Raw genomic sequence first — 16266 nt, 5'->3', positions numbered from 1 at the left:
TGCATTCTATCTATCTATCTATCTATCTATCTATCTATCTATCTATCTATCTATCTATCTATCTATCTATCTATCTATCTATCTATCTATCTATCTATCTTATATAGTGCCTTTCATTATCTATCTATCTATCTATCTATCCTTCTTACTACACTAAGATTACAACCTATCTAACCTATCCTGTTGACTATCCTTAAATGAATATCTCCTAAACAGAAAATTTTTTAAAGAAGTATTGGTTTTGCATGCTGGGTAACTGTTTTAACACAGCGCTGCAGTTTCTCCATTAATCGCATGTTTTTGTGTCTTTTTCTTTTTTTTTTTCCCTCCCCAGAGTATTCGTTCCAAGGTCGAGCTGACCGTCTGGGATCATCCAGAAGACATTAGTCTATCCTTCACTGCAACTTGCCAAGATGGACGACCTCGACCTGGCCTCAGAAAGTGCGGTGATCTCAAGATCGGTGATACGGTATGTTGTCTGCTTTTTTTGTTACAGTGCTCTCCTCTGTAGTTTGATGGATTTGTTTTGTCTAATTTTGAAGTAGTGAAAAACATTTTAATTTTGTGGACCAGTTAGGAGCACATTAGACCACTTAGATGACTTTCCCCATAACTGTATGTGTGGCTAGAGTGAAGGTGTGGGTGATGTTGGCACCACAAAGGGGTGTGTGTGCAGTTTTTAAAGGCTGGGGCACATCGGAATGGACGATCGCTGATGACTGAAGAGTTAAAACGCCCGTCAGCCTCCGCTTTATTTTTTTACATGTTAATGTATGGTGGGCTCAGTGACTGCTGCCTCCTGGGAATCAAGACCTTCTAATACGAGGTAAGGCTGTCTGTGTACACAGCTCATGGCTCCAGGGTGACTTGCTGTCCTTTACAGTAAGATCTGTCTGGAAATAATTACGAGAGCGCAGAATCTAAAACAAATCTGGACTACAGAAATGCCTTGACCAAAGTAATATGTTTATTTCCTTTATTTTGCTCAAGTTCTTTTTGTACATCCAGGCCAAGTAAGCCGATGTGATTTAAGTGTGCAGATAATTTGAGGCTAGATGGTCTATGCTATTAATTATGAAGACTTGTATTTTTAAAGCTACATGCATTGTTTTATCCATATACAGTATGCAATCCACTGATACACAGTAAATTAACAAAGTATTCAGAGCCCTGTACTTTCTACACACTTTATTATGTTTTACGTTTAATTTTAAATGGATACATTTGCCATTTTCGCCTCAGATGCCCCGGGTGCCCACAGCCATGGGCATCTTCTGTCTCCCAGGACATAGATAGTCATAACCTACTGTATATTTATGGGTGTATATTGCGTATGTGATTATTTGAAAAATCTACTGTACTGTACACACGTACAAAGCTGTTATTTTAAACAAATTCTATTACTGAAATTGTTAAGCAGGTTAATGATCTCGGAGTTCACTGAGCCAATAAAACAAATGCTGGTCTCGGCTCAGCTGTCTGATTATAAAGCAGTCAATATACAGCCAACAGTTAATTAACCAGGGTGCTCCAGATAGACGCTGGATGAACTTCACAGGGAGCAAAAAGGCAGAAAGCACCTCTGACCCAGTTTGCTGTGCCTCTTGGCTACGGCTGATTTTTTTGTTCCTCATTTAATTCCAGTTAACTGCGCTTGGATCCGCTCTCGCTCTCTCTTTGTCTCCCTCTGCTTCTTTCTCTCTCGTACGTTCCAACCCCAGGACCACAGCGCTGACCAACATGCAATTTACCTTCAGCTATTTGTTAATTTCTCAGTTGTGTATTGATGCACATATTGCACATATGTTGCCTGTCCAATTTTTTTTTTCTTCTTGACATTATTTTATGCGATGGGAAGCTGGTAGATTTTTCGAGACCAGTTACATTTATACTTTGTCCTGTGGCTGCTGGATTTATTTTCACAACAACAACAACTTTTTTTTTTCTAGAGCACAAGTCAAAGAAGTAGTAATGTGTAAAAAAAAAAAAAAAAGACAAATTATATTTAGGTAAGAATGATAATGAATAAATAGTATACAAAAGGTAAATAATGTACACGAACATAAGATATACATTGTCACAAGAATGAGTCTTAGACATCATGAAGGGTTGGGGCAGCCACCTGTATATTGTTCAAGGGCTGCAAAATTCAGGGTTAAATTGAACAGAGATGTTCACGGATGCGAGTCCAAAACAGAACTGAAGTTATTGAGACAAGATGGCGGCTTTAAAGGCCAATCAAAGGAAATGACATCATCTGGGTGGAACCAGAAGTGACGTTGTCAGTGACATCATCATTGGGGCAGGGCCGGAAGTGATGTCATCATTAGCGGTGGAACTGGTAGTGATGTCATCAGTGGCGCCGGTATCCTGCGGTAGTCCCCGTGGATGGTCTGCAAGAGATTGAGAGACACAATCAGTGCACCCCGCCGCCTCCCGGTCTTTAGGCCCTTCAGCTGTCTCCCAATTGCACGTGTGTGACAACATCTATACGTACATATACATCTTATATATAAACGTCTACGCATGGAAGTGTCTGTCTGTCTGTCTGGCCCGGAATTGCGAGGCTACAGAATGAAGCTCAAAGAAAGCGACTCTGTCGCCAAAGTGAAAATGCAGATCTATATATCTATATATATACTCAGCAAAAAAAGAAACGTCCCTTTTTCAGGACTGTGTATTTCAACAATAATGTTTTAAAAATCCAAATAACTTTACAGATCTTCATTGTAAAGGGTTTAAACAATGTTTTCCATGCATGTTCAATTAACCCTAATCAATTAATTAACATGCACCTGTGGAATGGTCGTTGAGACCTTAACAGCTTACAGAAAGTAGGCATTTAAGGTCACAGTTCTAAAAACGCAGGACACTAAAGAGACTTGTCTACCGACTGTGAAAGATGCCCAGGGTCCCTGCTCATCTGCGTGAACGTGCATTAGGCATGCTGCAGGGAGGCATGAGGACTGCTGAATAAATTGCCATGTCCGCACTGTGAGACGCCTAAGACAGCGCTACAGGTATACAGGAAAGACAGCTGATCATCCTCGCAGTGGAAGACCACGTGTAACAACACCTGCACAGGATCGGTACATCCGAATATCACACCTGCGTGACAGGTACAGGATGGCCACAACAACTGCCCGAGTCACACCAGGAACACACAATCCCTCCATCAGTGCTCAGACTGTCCACAATAGGCTGAGAGAGGCTGGACTGAGGGCTTGTAGGCCTGTTGTAAGGCAGCTCCTTACCAGACATCACCAGCAACAACGCCGCCTATGGGCACAAACCCACCTTCGCTGGACCAGACAGGAGTGGCAAAAAGTGCTCTTCACTGATGAGTCACGGTTTTGTCTCACCAGGGGTGATGGACGGATTCGTGTTTATCGTCGAAGGAATTGAGCACGTCTGGGACCTGTTGGATCGCAGGGTGAGGGCTAGGGCCATTCCCCCCAGAAATGTCCAGGAACTTGCAGGTGCCTTGGTGGAAGAGTGGGGTAACATCTCACAGCAAGAGCTGACAAATCTGGTCCAGTCCATGAGGAGGAGATGCACTGCAGTACTTCAAGCAGCTGGTGGCCACACCACATACTGACTGGTACTTTTGATTTTGAGCCTCCCTTCATTCAGGGACACATTGTGAAACATTTTTAGTTTATGTCTTATGGTGTTGACTCTTTTAGTGTTCATACAAATATTTACACATTAAGTTTACTGAAAGTAAAAACAGTTGAAAGTCAGAGGACGTTTCTTTTTTTGCCGAGTAAATATATATATATAGTATAATATAGTAGCTGTCCCCCGCGGCTCTGCCCACATAGTAGTGATACATGAGAAACTTTAAAAAAATCAATTAAATAAAAATTAATTTGTATTGGAAAGAATATATAATGATAAATAATGATGTATCTGTGGGTCTCTTGGTATACAGCTCTGATGGGAGAGCATCTCCCACGTGGGCAGAAGACGCAGGTGGCCATGATATCTGTGCCAGTGAGCAGCTACCATCTAAAACACACATACCTGTGATCTCTCTCTCTCTCAAAAACGTCAAACGTTACTCTTTAACAATCTCTAGAGCAGGGGTTCTCAACATCGGTCCTGGGGACCCCCTGTCGCTGCAGGTTTTTGTTCCAACCAGCTTCTGTTTTTAATTGAACTCCTGGGCTAATTAAGTGAACTGACATTTCCCAAGTTCTGTGTTTAGGGAACAATATATTAATTATAAAACTAAGTTTGCTAATATATATATATATATATATATATATATATATATATATATATATATATATATATATTAAAATGTACCAAGCAGTTATGTAGGAAAAATGTATTTTTTTTCTTTTTAACAGTATTTTCATCTCGATTTTCATTCTACTTTTCTAGGTGTTCTAGTTGTTTAATTAATCCATTATTTACTAATTAGTGGGTCTGACTCTAAAGTAGTTGCGGCCTTTGATTATTCAGCGTTGTTTGCCTGCGTGTCTGCTCTGCTCGTTTTAAGTTGTCATTATTAAGATACAATGAAGGGGGGAAAAACTGCACAGAGAAAGGGGAAAATATAATGAAATCAACAAAAGAGAGTTAAACATTTAAATCTAGAGCAAAGGCATAAATATGTATAAATGTCTTATAAATGTAAAAATCATGCAGCTATGCTTTTCTGAATGTTGACTAAAAGAAAACAAAATACAAGCTAATTAAATGAGATCAGTGCTATCAGGTGTTGTCACTGATTAGGAATCTGGTTGGAATAAAAACCTGCAGCCACAGGGGGGTCCCCAGGACCGAGTTTGAGAAACACTGCTCTAGAGGATAATAACTGGTGAACAAACAGGTATTGCTAAATAAGCGGAGGCAAGTTGCGCTCCAAAACGTGGAGAGAGGTAAGACCGACTCGAACAGAGGCTGCCGCGTGAGTGAGTGAGTGAGTGAGTGAGTGAGTGAGTGAGTGAGTGAGTGAGTGAGTGAGTGAGTGAGTGAGTGAGTGAGGAAGGAAGGAAGGCCCCGCCCAGCTCCCCACTCTTGCGGTCCCACCTCCCCTTCCCCTCGGCCCGCAGCCTGCCTCTCAGATTTGCGTGAATAAATCAGTGCTGCAATTGAACTATAATACTTAGTGCAATGAGAGAAGTCGCACAATCAACCGGAATGTTCAAGCAAATTATAGACAAAAACCTGATCTAAATCCATTAAGTAGTTCACTCGTTTGTTAGCTAAGCAGAGGTAAGGAAACCCTGAGGCTGGTGTGTGAGTGAGGAGGGACCCGCCAACCCCTCCACACGGCCCGCTGCGTGTTTCTCGGATTTGGTCAAATAAATCGGTACCACACGTGAACTATGCTGCATAGCGTAATAAGAGATGTCGCAAAATCAACCAGAATGTTCAAGCAAATTATAGAAAAAAAGTAGTTCTCTCGTGAAAAGTGGACAGATATACAGACAGACAGAAAGACAGACGTGTTTATATATATATATATATATATCTATATCTATATATATCTATATATCTATATATATATATATATTTATATCTATATATATATATATACTGTATGTGTGTATATATATATATATATATATATATATATATATATATATATATATATATATATATATATATATATATATATATGACAGACAACACAGGAATATTGGGAATGCCAACCTGGTTGTCCCATTTAATAACAGCAAACAAAAATGTCTAACATCAGTAAATAAAGTAAATTGCTGCTCTAGTGGTATTAATGCTACTTTGTTTAGCCTTCAATCTTGAACAGTATAGCACTCAGGAGCTCCATCTCACAGTAGTCTCTTGGGGTCAACTGCCAAGTTGTCTCTGGCCAACTGGCTTCTTATGTTGGCGAGGTCTTGAAGGGGTGGGGTTCTTTGCCCTCATTGAATGGTTTCTCTGAGCTGCAGGGAGAAAATGAGACGAAAAAGCCCACGACAGTACCCCTCCCACACACACACACACACACACACACACACACACACACACACACACACACACACACTCTCGCTGGCCACTTTATTAGGTACACCTGTTTGACTGCTTGTTAAGACAAATATCTTATCGGCCAATCCCAAGGCAGCAACTCATTGCATTTCGGCATGCAGACATTGTCAAGATGACCTGCTGAAGTTCAAATCAGAATGGGGATGAACGGTGAATTAAGTGTCTCTGAACATGAAGTGGTTGTTGGTGCCAGAAGGGCTGGTCTGAGTATTTCAGAAACTTCTCATGTGCTGGGATTTTCATGCACAACCATCTCTAGGGTTTACAGAGAACGATCAGAAAAAAGTAAAATATCCAGTGAGCGGCAGTTCTCTGGGCGAAAATACCTTGTTGATGCCAGAGGTCAGAGGAGAATGGCCAGACTGGTTTGAACGAAGCCCATCTTCTGGTGGCTCCTTAATGCGCCATGTCACAAAGCTCAGATCACCTCAAAGTGGTTTCTTGAACATGACAAGGAGTTCACTGGACTCAAATGGCCTCCACAGTCACAACATCTCAATCCAATTGAGCACCTTTGGGATGTGGTGGAACGGGAGATTGTCATCATGGATGTGCAGCTGACAAATCCGCAGCAACTGTGTGATGTTATGATGTCAATATGGACCAAAATCTCTGAGGAATGTTTCCAGCACCTTGGTGAATTTGTGTCACAAAGAATTAGGTCAGTTCTGAAGGCAAAAGGGGGTCCAACCAGGTACTAGCCAGGTGTACCTAATAAAGTGGCCGGTGAGTGTAACTTCGACGTATTCTTTAACTTGTTAGCTCACAGAGAGTAAAAGAGAGTCTTTTATTATGTGAAACTTATGTTTTTACCTAATTTGAATAGAATGTACGTGAATTCACCAATAACATTAACTTAATAGCTTTGGCTCTCAACAATATTGCTCTCCAGTCCCCCATGGGCGATAGTCTCGCCAAAACAGGCGCACATTCCTACTTGCATTTGAAATTCCTCAAGTGTTCATTCTTTTGTACATGCTGTGCTTTAATAAAAAGCTATAGAAATGAAAACACGCCACCAAGGGAGGTGAAACACTGTTGTACTTATTAGTCTCCCCACCGTGTTGAGCTGTGTTTTGAGATTTATGTGTTTAGCACTGCAGAAAACCTTAATCAGAGCCTAAGGAGGCCGATTGTCATTCATATCTTTTTGAAGACACTGGCTATATGCCCACCTCCTGCCAATCCCATCCTCAAACTTGCCCTTTGCCCTTTCCCCACACCCCCTGACTGACTTAGAGAGCCAAGGGAACTCGGATGCCGTGTCCAGTTATCATGTTTTGTAGACTAAGCGCCTGCTGTCTGCCACATTTTTTGTTGTTTTTTTGCAAAGAGGATGTCGTTACGGGCCATTTGTAGGTTTTACAGGAAGAACTGAAATCCATATATCAATGTACTACTGCCTGTGGACTGCATGAATGCATCAGTTCTAAAGAAATATTTTTGAATTCTTTCCTAAACCTAAAATGTTATTACGTGTTTGTGTTCATAAAAACTGCTCAAAGAAATTAAAGGAACACTTTGAAAACACATCAGATCTCAATGGGGAAAACAAATCCTGCTGGCTATCTCTACTGCTATAGCCTGATATGGTAATGTGTTAGGAGCGAAAGGATGGCACATGAAAACGATCAACCTACAGAGGGCTGAATTCAAAGACACCCTGAAAATCAAAGGGAAAAAATGAGGCAGCAGGCACGTGAGTCCATTTTGCCAAATCTTCTCATTGCAGCAACTCCAAATCATCGTACTCAGTAGTTTGTATGCCCTCAATCCCCCCACATGCTTGTATGCATGCATATCAACTTCCTAATGAGAAGACAGATGGTGTCCTGGAGGATCTTCTCCCTGATCAGGACCAGGGCATCACTGAGCTCCTGGACAGTCTGAGGTGTCGAATGGACCCAAACATAATGTCCCACCCAGAGGTGTTCTATTGGATTGTGGTCAGGCGAGTGAGCTTTGGTGGCAGTCAATGGTATCAATTACATCATCCTACAGGAACTGCATGCATACTCTCACCACATGAGGCCGGGCATTGTCGGGCACCAAGATCAACCAGCATATAGGGTCTGACAAATGGTCCAAGGATTTCATCCCAATATCTAATGGCAGTCAAGGTGCCATTGTCTAGCCTGTAGAGGTCTGTGTGTCCCTTCCCAGACTATCACTGATCCATCACCAAAGCTGAACGATGTTACAGGCAGCATAACGTTCTCCATGGCTTCTCCAGACCCTTTCACGCCTGTCACGTGCTCAGGGTGAACCTGCTCTCATCTGTGAAAAACACAGGATGCCAGAGGTGGACCTGCCAATTCTGGTATTCAATGCCAATCGAGCTCCACAGTGCCGGGCGGGCAGTGAGCACAGGGCCCACTAGAAGACATCAGGCCCTCAGGCCACCCTCATGAAGTCTGTTTCTGATTGTTTGGTGAGAGACATTCACACCAGTGGCCTGCATGCTGGAGGTCATTTTGTAGGCTCTGGCAGTGATCATCCTGTTCCTCCTTGCTCAAAGGAGCAGATACCGGTGGGTCTTGCCGATGAGTTAAGGACCTTCTACGACGGGCCCTGTCCAGCTCTCCTAGAGTAACTGCCTGTCTCCTGGAAACTCCTCCATGTCCTTGAGACTGTGCTAGGAGACACAGCAAACCTTCTGGCAATGGCACATATTAATGTGAATGCCATCCTGGAGAAGTTGGACTACTTGTGCCACCTCTGTAGGGACACGGTTTGGCCTCATGCTACCAGTTAGTGACACTGCCCGTAGCTACAGTGGTGTGAAAAACTATTTGCCCCCTTCCTGATTTCTTATTCTTTTGCATGTTTGTCACACAAAATGTTTCTGATCATCAAACACATTTAACCATTAGTCAAATATAACACAAGTAAATGCAAAATGCAGTTTTTAAATGATGGTTTTTATTATTTAGGGAGAAAAAATCCAAACCTACATGGCCCTGTGTGAAAAGTAATTGCCCCTTGTTAAAAATAACCTGACTGTGGTGTATCACACCTGAGTTCAATTTCCGTAGCCACCTCCAGGCCTGATTACTGCCACACCTGTTTCAATCAAGAAATCACTTAAATAGGAGCTGCCTGACACAGAGAAGTAGACCAAAAGCACCTCAAAAGCTAGACATCATGCCAAGATCCAAAGAAATTCAGGAACAAATGAAAACAGAAGTAATTGAGATCTATCAGTCTGGTAAAGGTTATAAAGCCATTTCTAAAGCTTTGGGACTCCAGCGAACCACAGTGAGAGCCATTATCCACAAATGGCAAAAACATGGAATAGTGTTGAACCTTCCCAGGAGTGGCCGGCCAACTAAAATTACCCCAAGAGCACAGAGACGACTCATCCGAGAGGTCACAAAAGACCCCTGGACAACATCTAAAGAACTGCAGGCCTCACTTGCCTCAATTAAGGTCAGTGTACACGACTCCACCATAAGAAAGAGACTGGGCAAAAACGGCCTGCATGGCAGATTTCCAAGATGCAAACCACTGTTAAGCAAAAAGAACATTAGGGCTCATCTCAATTTTGCTAAGAAACATCTCAATGATTGCCAAGACTTTTGGGAAAATACCTTGTGGACTGATGAGACAAAAGTTGAACTTTTGGAAGGCAAATGTCCCGTTACATCTGGCGTAAAAGGAACACAGCATTTCAGAAAAAGAACATCATACCAACAGTAAAATATGGTGGTGGTAGTGTGATGGTCTGGGGTTGTTTTGCTGCTTCAGGACCTGGAAGGCTTGCTGTGATAGATGGAATCATGAATTCTACTGTCTACCAAAAAATCCTGAAGGAGAATGTCCGGCCATCTGTTCGTCAACTCAAGCTGAAACGATCTTGGGTGCTGCAACAAGACAATGACCCAAAACACACCAGCAAATCCACCTCTGAATGGCTGAAGAAAAACAAAATGAAGACTTTGGAGTGGCCTAGTCAAAGTCCTGACCAGAATCCAATTGAGATTCTATGGCATGACCATAAAAAGGCGGTTCATGCTAGAAAACCCTCAAATAAAGCTGAATTACAGCAATTCTGCAAAGATGAGTGGGCCAAAATTCCTCCAGAGCGCTGTAAAAGACTCATTGCAAGTTATCGCAAATGCTTGATTGCAGTTATTGCTGCTAAGGGTGGCCCAACCAGTTATTAGGTTCAGGGGGCAATTACTTTTTCACACAGGGCCATGTAGGTTTGGATTTTTTCTCCTAAATAATAAAACCATCATTTAAAAACTGCATTTTGTGTTTACTTGTGTTATATTTGACTAATGGTTAAATGTGTTTGATGATCAGAAACATTTTGTGTGACAAACATGCAAAAAAATAAGAAATCAGGAAGGGGGCAAATAGTTTTTCACACCACTGTAAATGCAAAATGAGTGACAAAACAGATGAGGATGGAAAAATGTCAGTGGCCACAACCTATTAAACCATTCATTCCTGTTTTGGGGGGTTGTCTCAATGTTGCCCATCTAGTGCACCAAAGCAGCTGAAATTGATTAACAAGCCCCTCTGCTACTTACCCGACCAGATCTATATATATATATATATATATATATATATATATATATATATATATATATATATATATAAATAAATATAATATATAATTTATATATTGTATATATATAATTAAATATATATTATATAATTAATATATGTATGTATATATATATATATATATATATGTATAAATAATTAATATATTACGGTGAGCCGTCAGGGGTGGTACCCTACCAGGACGCCCGGAAGGACCGAAGAAGGGATTACACCTTCTCTGGAACATAATGGGGCGACCACCCTAGTGGCTATTGGGACCATGGGTAAGGAGCATGAAAGCTCAACCCTGTTCGGGCCCGTGGTCACCGATAGGGCGTGCCCAGATGCCTGAGGAGCCCTGGCCCTCGGCACTTCTGCCACACCTGGAAGTGCTGGGGGGAAGAAGACCAGGGACACCTGGAGTGCTTCCAGGTGCACAGCCGGCACTTTCACCACACCAGGGAGTGCCAGCAGAAGGTCATCGGGAGGCACCTGGAGCACGTCTGGGTGAGGATAGGGTACTGGGTTGTGTGCATCTCTGTAAATATGGACTGTGTAAATAAACATGTGTTTGGGTGCAAACCAGTGGTGCCCGCCTGTCTGTGTCCGGGTTGCTTCCCGCAATATATATTTATGCATACACACACTCATATGCACAACAACAACAATTTATTACTTTTATGACCCAAAATCACACAAGGAATGTCTCAATGGGCTTTAACAGTCCCTGGTTTTTGACAGCCCCCCCCACCAGCTTTGACTTTCTAAGAAGACAAGAAAAAACAAAAAAAAATGGAAGAAATCTTGGGAAGGGCAATTCAGAGAGAGAGAGACCCCCTTCCTGTCAGGTTGGCCATGCAGTGGGTGTCAAAAAAAAATGGGGTAAATATATAACACGCAAAATGGGACACAAGTAGTCCCCTACACAGAGCTCAACGGCCAATCTGTCATGGCCACCTCAGAAATACAACACAACAGTACAAACGACTTGGCACAGCTCTCCTCACGTAATTGTGGGTGCAGACCACCACCGCGAATCTCAAGGCAAAATGCAAGAATAGATGATACCACTCACTAAAAACAGAACTGTCACTTATGAGAATACAGATTTGTTTAAATACATCCAAGACAACGCAGAAACTAATAAATATTAAAGAAGAAAAACAATATCTGTCCATCAGTTCACTGGAGAACTAGAGCCAGACTGTAGAAAAGGAGTCCGAGACGAGTCAGACGCAGTCAGGGTCCTGGAGACCTCAGCCAACTAGCCGTCTCCCCCTGCTGGCCATTCAACAGCTGAGTCAGTGCTGGGCCGGCCAATCAGATGAAAGGACCCTCCTACTAGACGATTACATGGGGTGCAGTACATAGATAAAATGTTTTGCTTTTGTGCTCATCAACAGATTTTGCTGTAAATTTATTTGAAAGAAGAATAACACAATGCATTTGTTGATTTTCTCAGTCAGTAGAAATGTTTCCCACAGAACAAATAATTAACATTGTATACAAGTGAGAAAATCCCGAGACTCTTTTGTACTTAGGGTTGGACTTTTTTTATAATAATAATAACTCTTATAGCATTATTAGGCTGACTCTTGCAATTGTTCTTGTTCTTTGTGTAATTAGGCTGGTAATGTGAAAGGTGCTGTAGTCTGAAGAAATAAAACTGTAAACGGTGTATTGTAAAGTAGATGACACTCCGTGCCCTGCTGTCTCGTTCTGTAGTGCCAAGTCTGGCTGCTGTGGGCGTTGGCTCCCTATGACTCAGAGCACTTTATATGCAATAAAAAGATGGACGGAGAGGTTTATGTGTATGTCAGTGTTGCAGGAGGCCTGGTAAGTGCCACTGTTTTGGTGTAAATTTCCAATTAGGAAGAATGAAGTCTAAAGTTATAAACCTGCTTTCTCTGCAAAAGGTAGACGGGAAAGCATACTCAGATGCAAGGTCCTCCCTGTGGCACAGACGCACATGAATCAGTAGGGTGCGTTGCAGCATGCCAAATGTCAGACACAGCCACCATGATACAAGTTTCCAGTTCAAATACCAGTTTTAATACAATAAAGAACCTTACAAAGGCTTTGAAAGTAACAAATATTTGTGTTGTTTTCCTTCTCTTTACCTCCCTGCTTCCACTCCTGCAGGCGCTCAACCACTCAACCCTAACTTGACTTCCACCACACTGCCCTCCCAGTTGGGTTTTCTTACTTGGTCCAACCCTACTGGTATGCCAGTGTACTCACTGCCGCACTGGCATCTTCTGTCTATCTCCTGGTTTTTGCAGGATGATCTTTGCTTCCTTTCTTGAGACTTTGAAGGGCTGGCTTCCTGTCCAGATAAGGCATTATATGTGTGTGTGTGTGTGTATATATATATATACAGTACAGGCCAAAAGTTTGGACCCACCTCCTCATTCAATGTCTTTTCTTTATTTTCATGACCATTTCCAGCACTCCATCACTCTTCTTCTTGGTCAAATAGCCCTTACACAGCCTGGAGGTGTGTTTGGGGTCATTGTCCTGTTGAAAAATAAATGATTGTCCAACTAACCTGACTTCTGCACAACACAACTGCTGGTCCCAACCCCATTGATAAAGCAAGAAATTCCACTAAATAACCCTGATAAGGCACACCTGTGAAGTGAAAACCAGTTCAGATGACTACCTGTTGAAGCTCATCGAGAGAATGCCAAGAGTGTGCAAAGCAGTAATCAGAGCAAAGGGGGGCTATTTTGAAGAAACTAGAATATAAAACATGTTTTTAGTTATTTCACCTTTTTTTGTTAAGCACATAACTCCACATGTGTTCATTCATAGTTTTGATGCCTTCAGTGAGAATCTACCAATGAAAATAAAGAAAACACATTGAATGAGGAGGTGTGTCCAAACTTTTGGCCTGTACTGTATACTGTATATATATATATATATATATATATATATATATATATATATATATATATATATATATATATATATATATATATATGTATATATATATATATATATATATGTATATATATGTGTGTGTGTGTGTGTGTATATATATATATGTATGTATTAGTCTATACCCATAATTCATTTATAGTGTCTTCCTTTGCTAAGGGTAGTGACATCCTTCATATTTTCTACGACTCTGTGATGGCCAGTGAGATTTTCCGTGCTGTGGTGTGTGAAACTGATAGCATCACTTTAGGAGAAGCCCACCAAATCAACAAACTAATTAAAGGCGCAAGATAAGTTATTAGATATACTCTGGACCCCCAGTAGGTAGTAGAGGAGGAGAGAATTAAAACAAAACTTAATGCCATTATGAACAATGTTGCACATCCTCTCTGTTACACATTACCACAGAAGACTTTCAGCCAGCGAATCATTCAGCAGAAGTGTGTCGGGAAATGCTATGTGGCCTTTTTTTTATACTGGCAGCAATATGTCTGTATAGTGCCACATTGGGACTGTGACTGCCATGGTAGAAGTTTTTGTTTTGTTTTAATTTCTTTTTTCATTTTTAGTCATTCTGGTTGTGTGTTTGGGTAGGCTATCCTATCTATCTATCTATCTATCTATCTATCTATCTATCTATCTATCTATCTATCTATCTATCTATCTATCTATCTATCTATCTATCTATCTATCTATCTATCTATCTATCTATCTATCTATCTATCTATCTATCTATCTATCTATCTATCTATCTATCTATCTATCTATCTATCTCCTTTCATATCTGTCTATCTGACCCATTGTTGTGTAAGTTGTTATGCATATTTACTCAGTATTAACTTAATACTAAACCAACCTATCATTAACTATTTCACTGACACCATAATTTATTAGGGTGCCCTGGTGATGGGGACAGCCCTAGTTTCAGGCAATGCATCCCGATAAATAGGTAAAAAATATCAAAATGTCTCAATTTTAACTGGCTACCTATTTTAGAAAGTTTTTTGTCCCGGAGACATCATCACAAGACATTTACCACAGAGCCAAGGGGGAACTCCACTTAATCAGGAGGTTGTGCATCGTGAGGAGGACCAAGAAGCACAGAGCAAACAGGCAGCATATGGCCGTTTGTGTTTCCATGTCAAGCACAGTCTTCAGTCAGATGTGCTTACTTGTGAATTTTCTTTTTTTTATGTTTTCATGCCCTGATACCTCTCTGATGACGAGAACCATTAAACAAATGAGGCTTTATGGGTTGGCATACAGGCTACACAAGCGTCCCAGTTTGGGACTTTGAGAATCTGCTCACCCTGTAATTTACTTTTAGAATGCCACATTTGTCCGGTGTCCATAATGGCCACTTGCTGTAATAAAGTTTGCCTTTTCACTTCTGTCATTCCGTAATATTTGCCATAACTGAAAAGCTTTATAAGTCCTATTTCATAAAAATTACAACGGCCAGATATGCTCAAGCAAAAGACAACTAATTGCAATTTTTTTTAAATTTAAATTTAGGTTATGTTAATAGACAACTGCAAATTGTCACTGTGTGTGAATATGGTGTGTGTGTGTGTGTGTATGAATGATCTAGAGTCCTGTCCGGTCCTTTTTTCAACCTTCTTCCTAATTTTTCTCAAATGTATTATTTGCCACACTGACAATAATTAGAAACAGATCACACACTTTACTTGATCTTCTTCTTGGGTCGCAAGTTGTTGGTATGGCCACATTTCTTCTTCCGGCAGTTGACAGTATGTGGATGGAGATGCCAATAGCACTTGCGGCAGATCATTTTCTCATGATTGTATTTCCGGGCAAGCTGACGGAGGGATTGCTGGATGATACCACCGTGAAGGCGCAGAGCCAGGTGGCGGGTGGAGTCTTTCTGGATATTGTAGTCTGATAATGTGCGCCCATCCTCCAGTTGCTTGCCAGCAAAGATTAGACGTCGCTGATCCGGAGGAATGCCTTCCTTGTCTTGAATCTTTGCCTTGACATTTTCATTTGTGTCGCTGGGCTCCACCTCAAGGGTGATTGTGTTCCCGGTCAGCGTTTTCAGAAATATCTGCATTTTGGCTGCACGCTTGCTGCCAGGCCAGGGGACAATGAGCCCTTTTGACCAGTCCTAATGAGACAGCCTTTGGCCCATACAACCCTAAATTAGATTTCAGTTGAGAACCCACCTACTGAACTCGGTCCATTGAGGGCTTACAGTGGCTGCATAGCCCTCAAACGCACCATATGTACATTTTCTAATTTTTTTCATTATTCTGTACAACAGTGTTATATAACAATAGAGACATTTCTACAGTTATTAAAGGAAGCTTTGAAATGTTGTCTCTCCACTTGGCACTGTGAAATGGACAAGTGATTTACAGGATGGCAGCACATGCCAGCAGCCCTCCTCTTGTTCCAACTCCTTCTCCCCTGTTGTGCATTTTTCCTGGTCTGGTACCTTAGTAAGCAGCCAGACTGGAATATTATGAATGGCTGAATACACGAGTGAATAGCCAATTCTGACCGTCCTTAGACAGCATTCTAGAGCCCATGCTTTACAAAGAGACAAAAAGAAAATCACGTGGCCTGTATGTGTCAATCTTCCTGGTAACTAAATACAAGGAGAGAATAGAGCTGGTTGGAACCTGCCACGTCTGTGACACTTTTACAAGGGCTTTCAGAATGGGCCTAATTAGTGAATGCTAAATTCCTAGTGTTCAGAATAAAGGAAAGTATGCAGAAAAAGTATAAAACTGT

General features: G+C 41.4%; 2 protein-coding genes across 4 annotated transcripts in view; one reads left to right on the top strand and one right to left on the bottom strand.

The window, feature by feature from the left end:
* itgb5 (integrin, beta 5) overlaps positions 1-16266 on the top strand; it is a 164435-nt gene that overhangs the window by 49371 nt on the left and 98798 nt on the right. The window contains exon 9 of the mRNA XM_039755360.1: positions 335-469. Coding sequence (XP_039611294.1) covers positions 335-469 — 135 coding nt within the window. The remainder of the gene's footprint in view (positions 1-334; positions 470-16266) is intronic.
* On the bottom strand, positions 15179-16049 carry LOC120530774 (ubiquitin-like). Of its 3 annotated transcripts, none has more exons than XM_039755362.1 (2): positions 16034-16049; positions 15179-15588 (listed from the first exon to the last, which is right to left on the bottom strand). In XM_039755362.1, exons 1-2 carry the CDS (start codon positions 16047-16049, stop codon positions 15197-15199), a joined length of 408 nt encoding a protein of 135 aa, XP_039611296.1. In that variant the 3' UTR covers positions 15179-15196. The 3 variants fall into 3 exon arrangements, with proteins under 3 accessions (XP_039611296.1, XP_039611298.1, XP_039611297.1); XM_039755364.1 differs by lacking the exon at positions 16034-16049 and having other exon boundaries at positions 15179-15393; positions 15481-15609; XM_039755363.1 differs by lacking the exon at positions 16034-16049 and having other exon boundaries at positions 15179-15609.

This window comes from Polypterus senegalus, chromosome 6, assembly GCF_016835505.1.
Source record: "Polypterus senegalus isolate Bchr_013 chromosome 6, ASM1683550v1, whole genome shotgun sequence".
Classification (NCBI taxonomy): domain Eukaryota; kingdom Metazoa; phylum Chordata; class Cladistia; order Polypteriformes; family Polypteridae; genus Polypterus; species Polypterus senegalus.
Note: the sequence above shows the minus strand (reverse complement) of the source record. Positions and strands in the feature narration are given on the sequence as shown.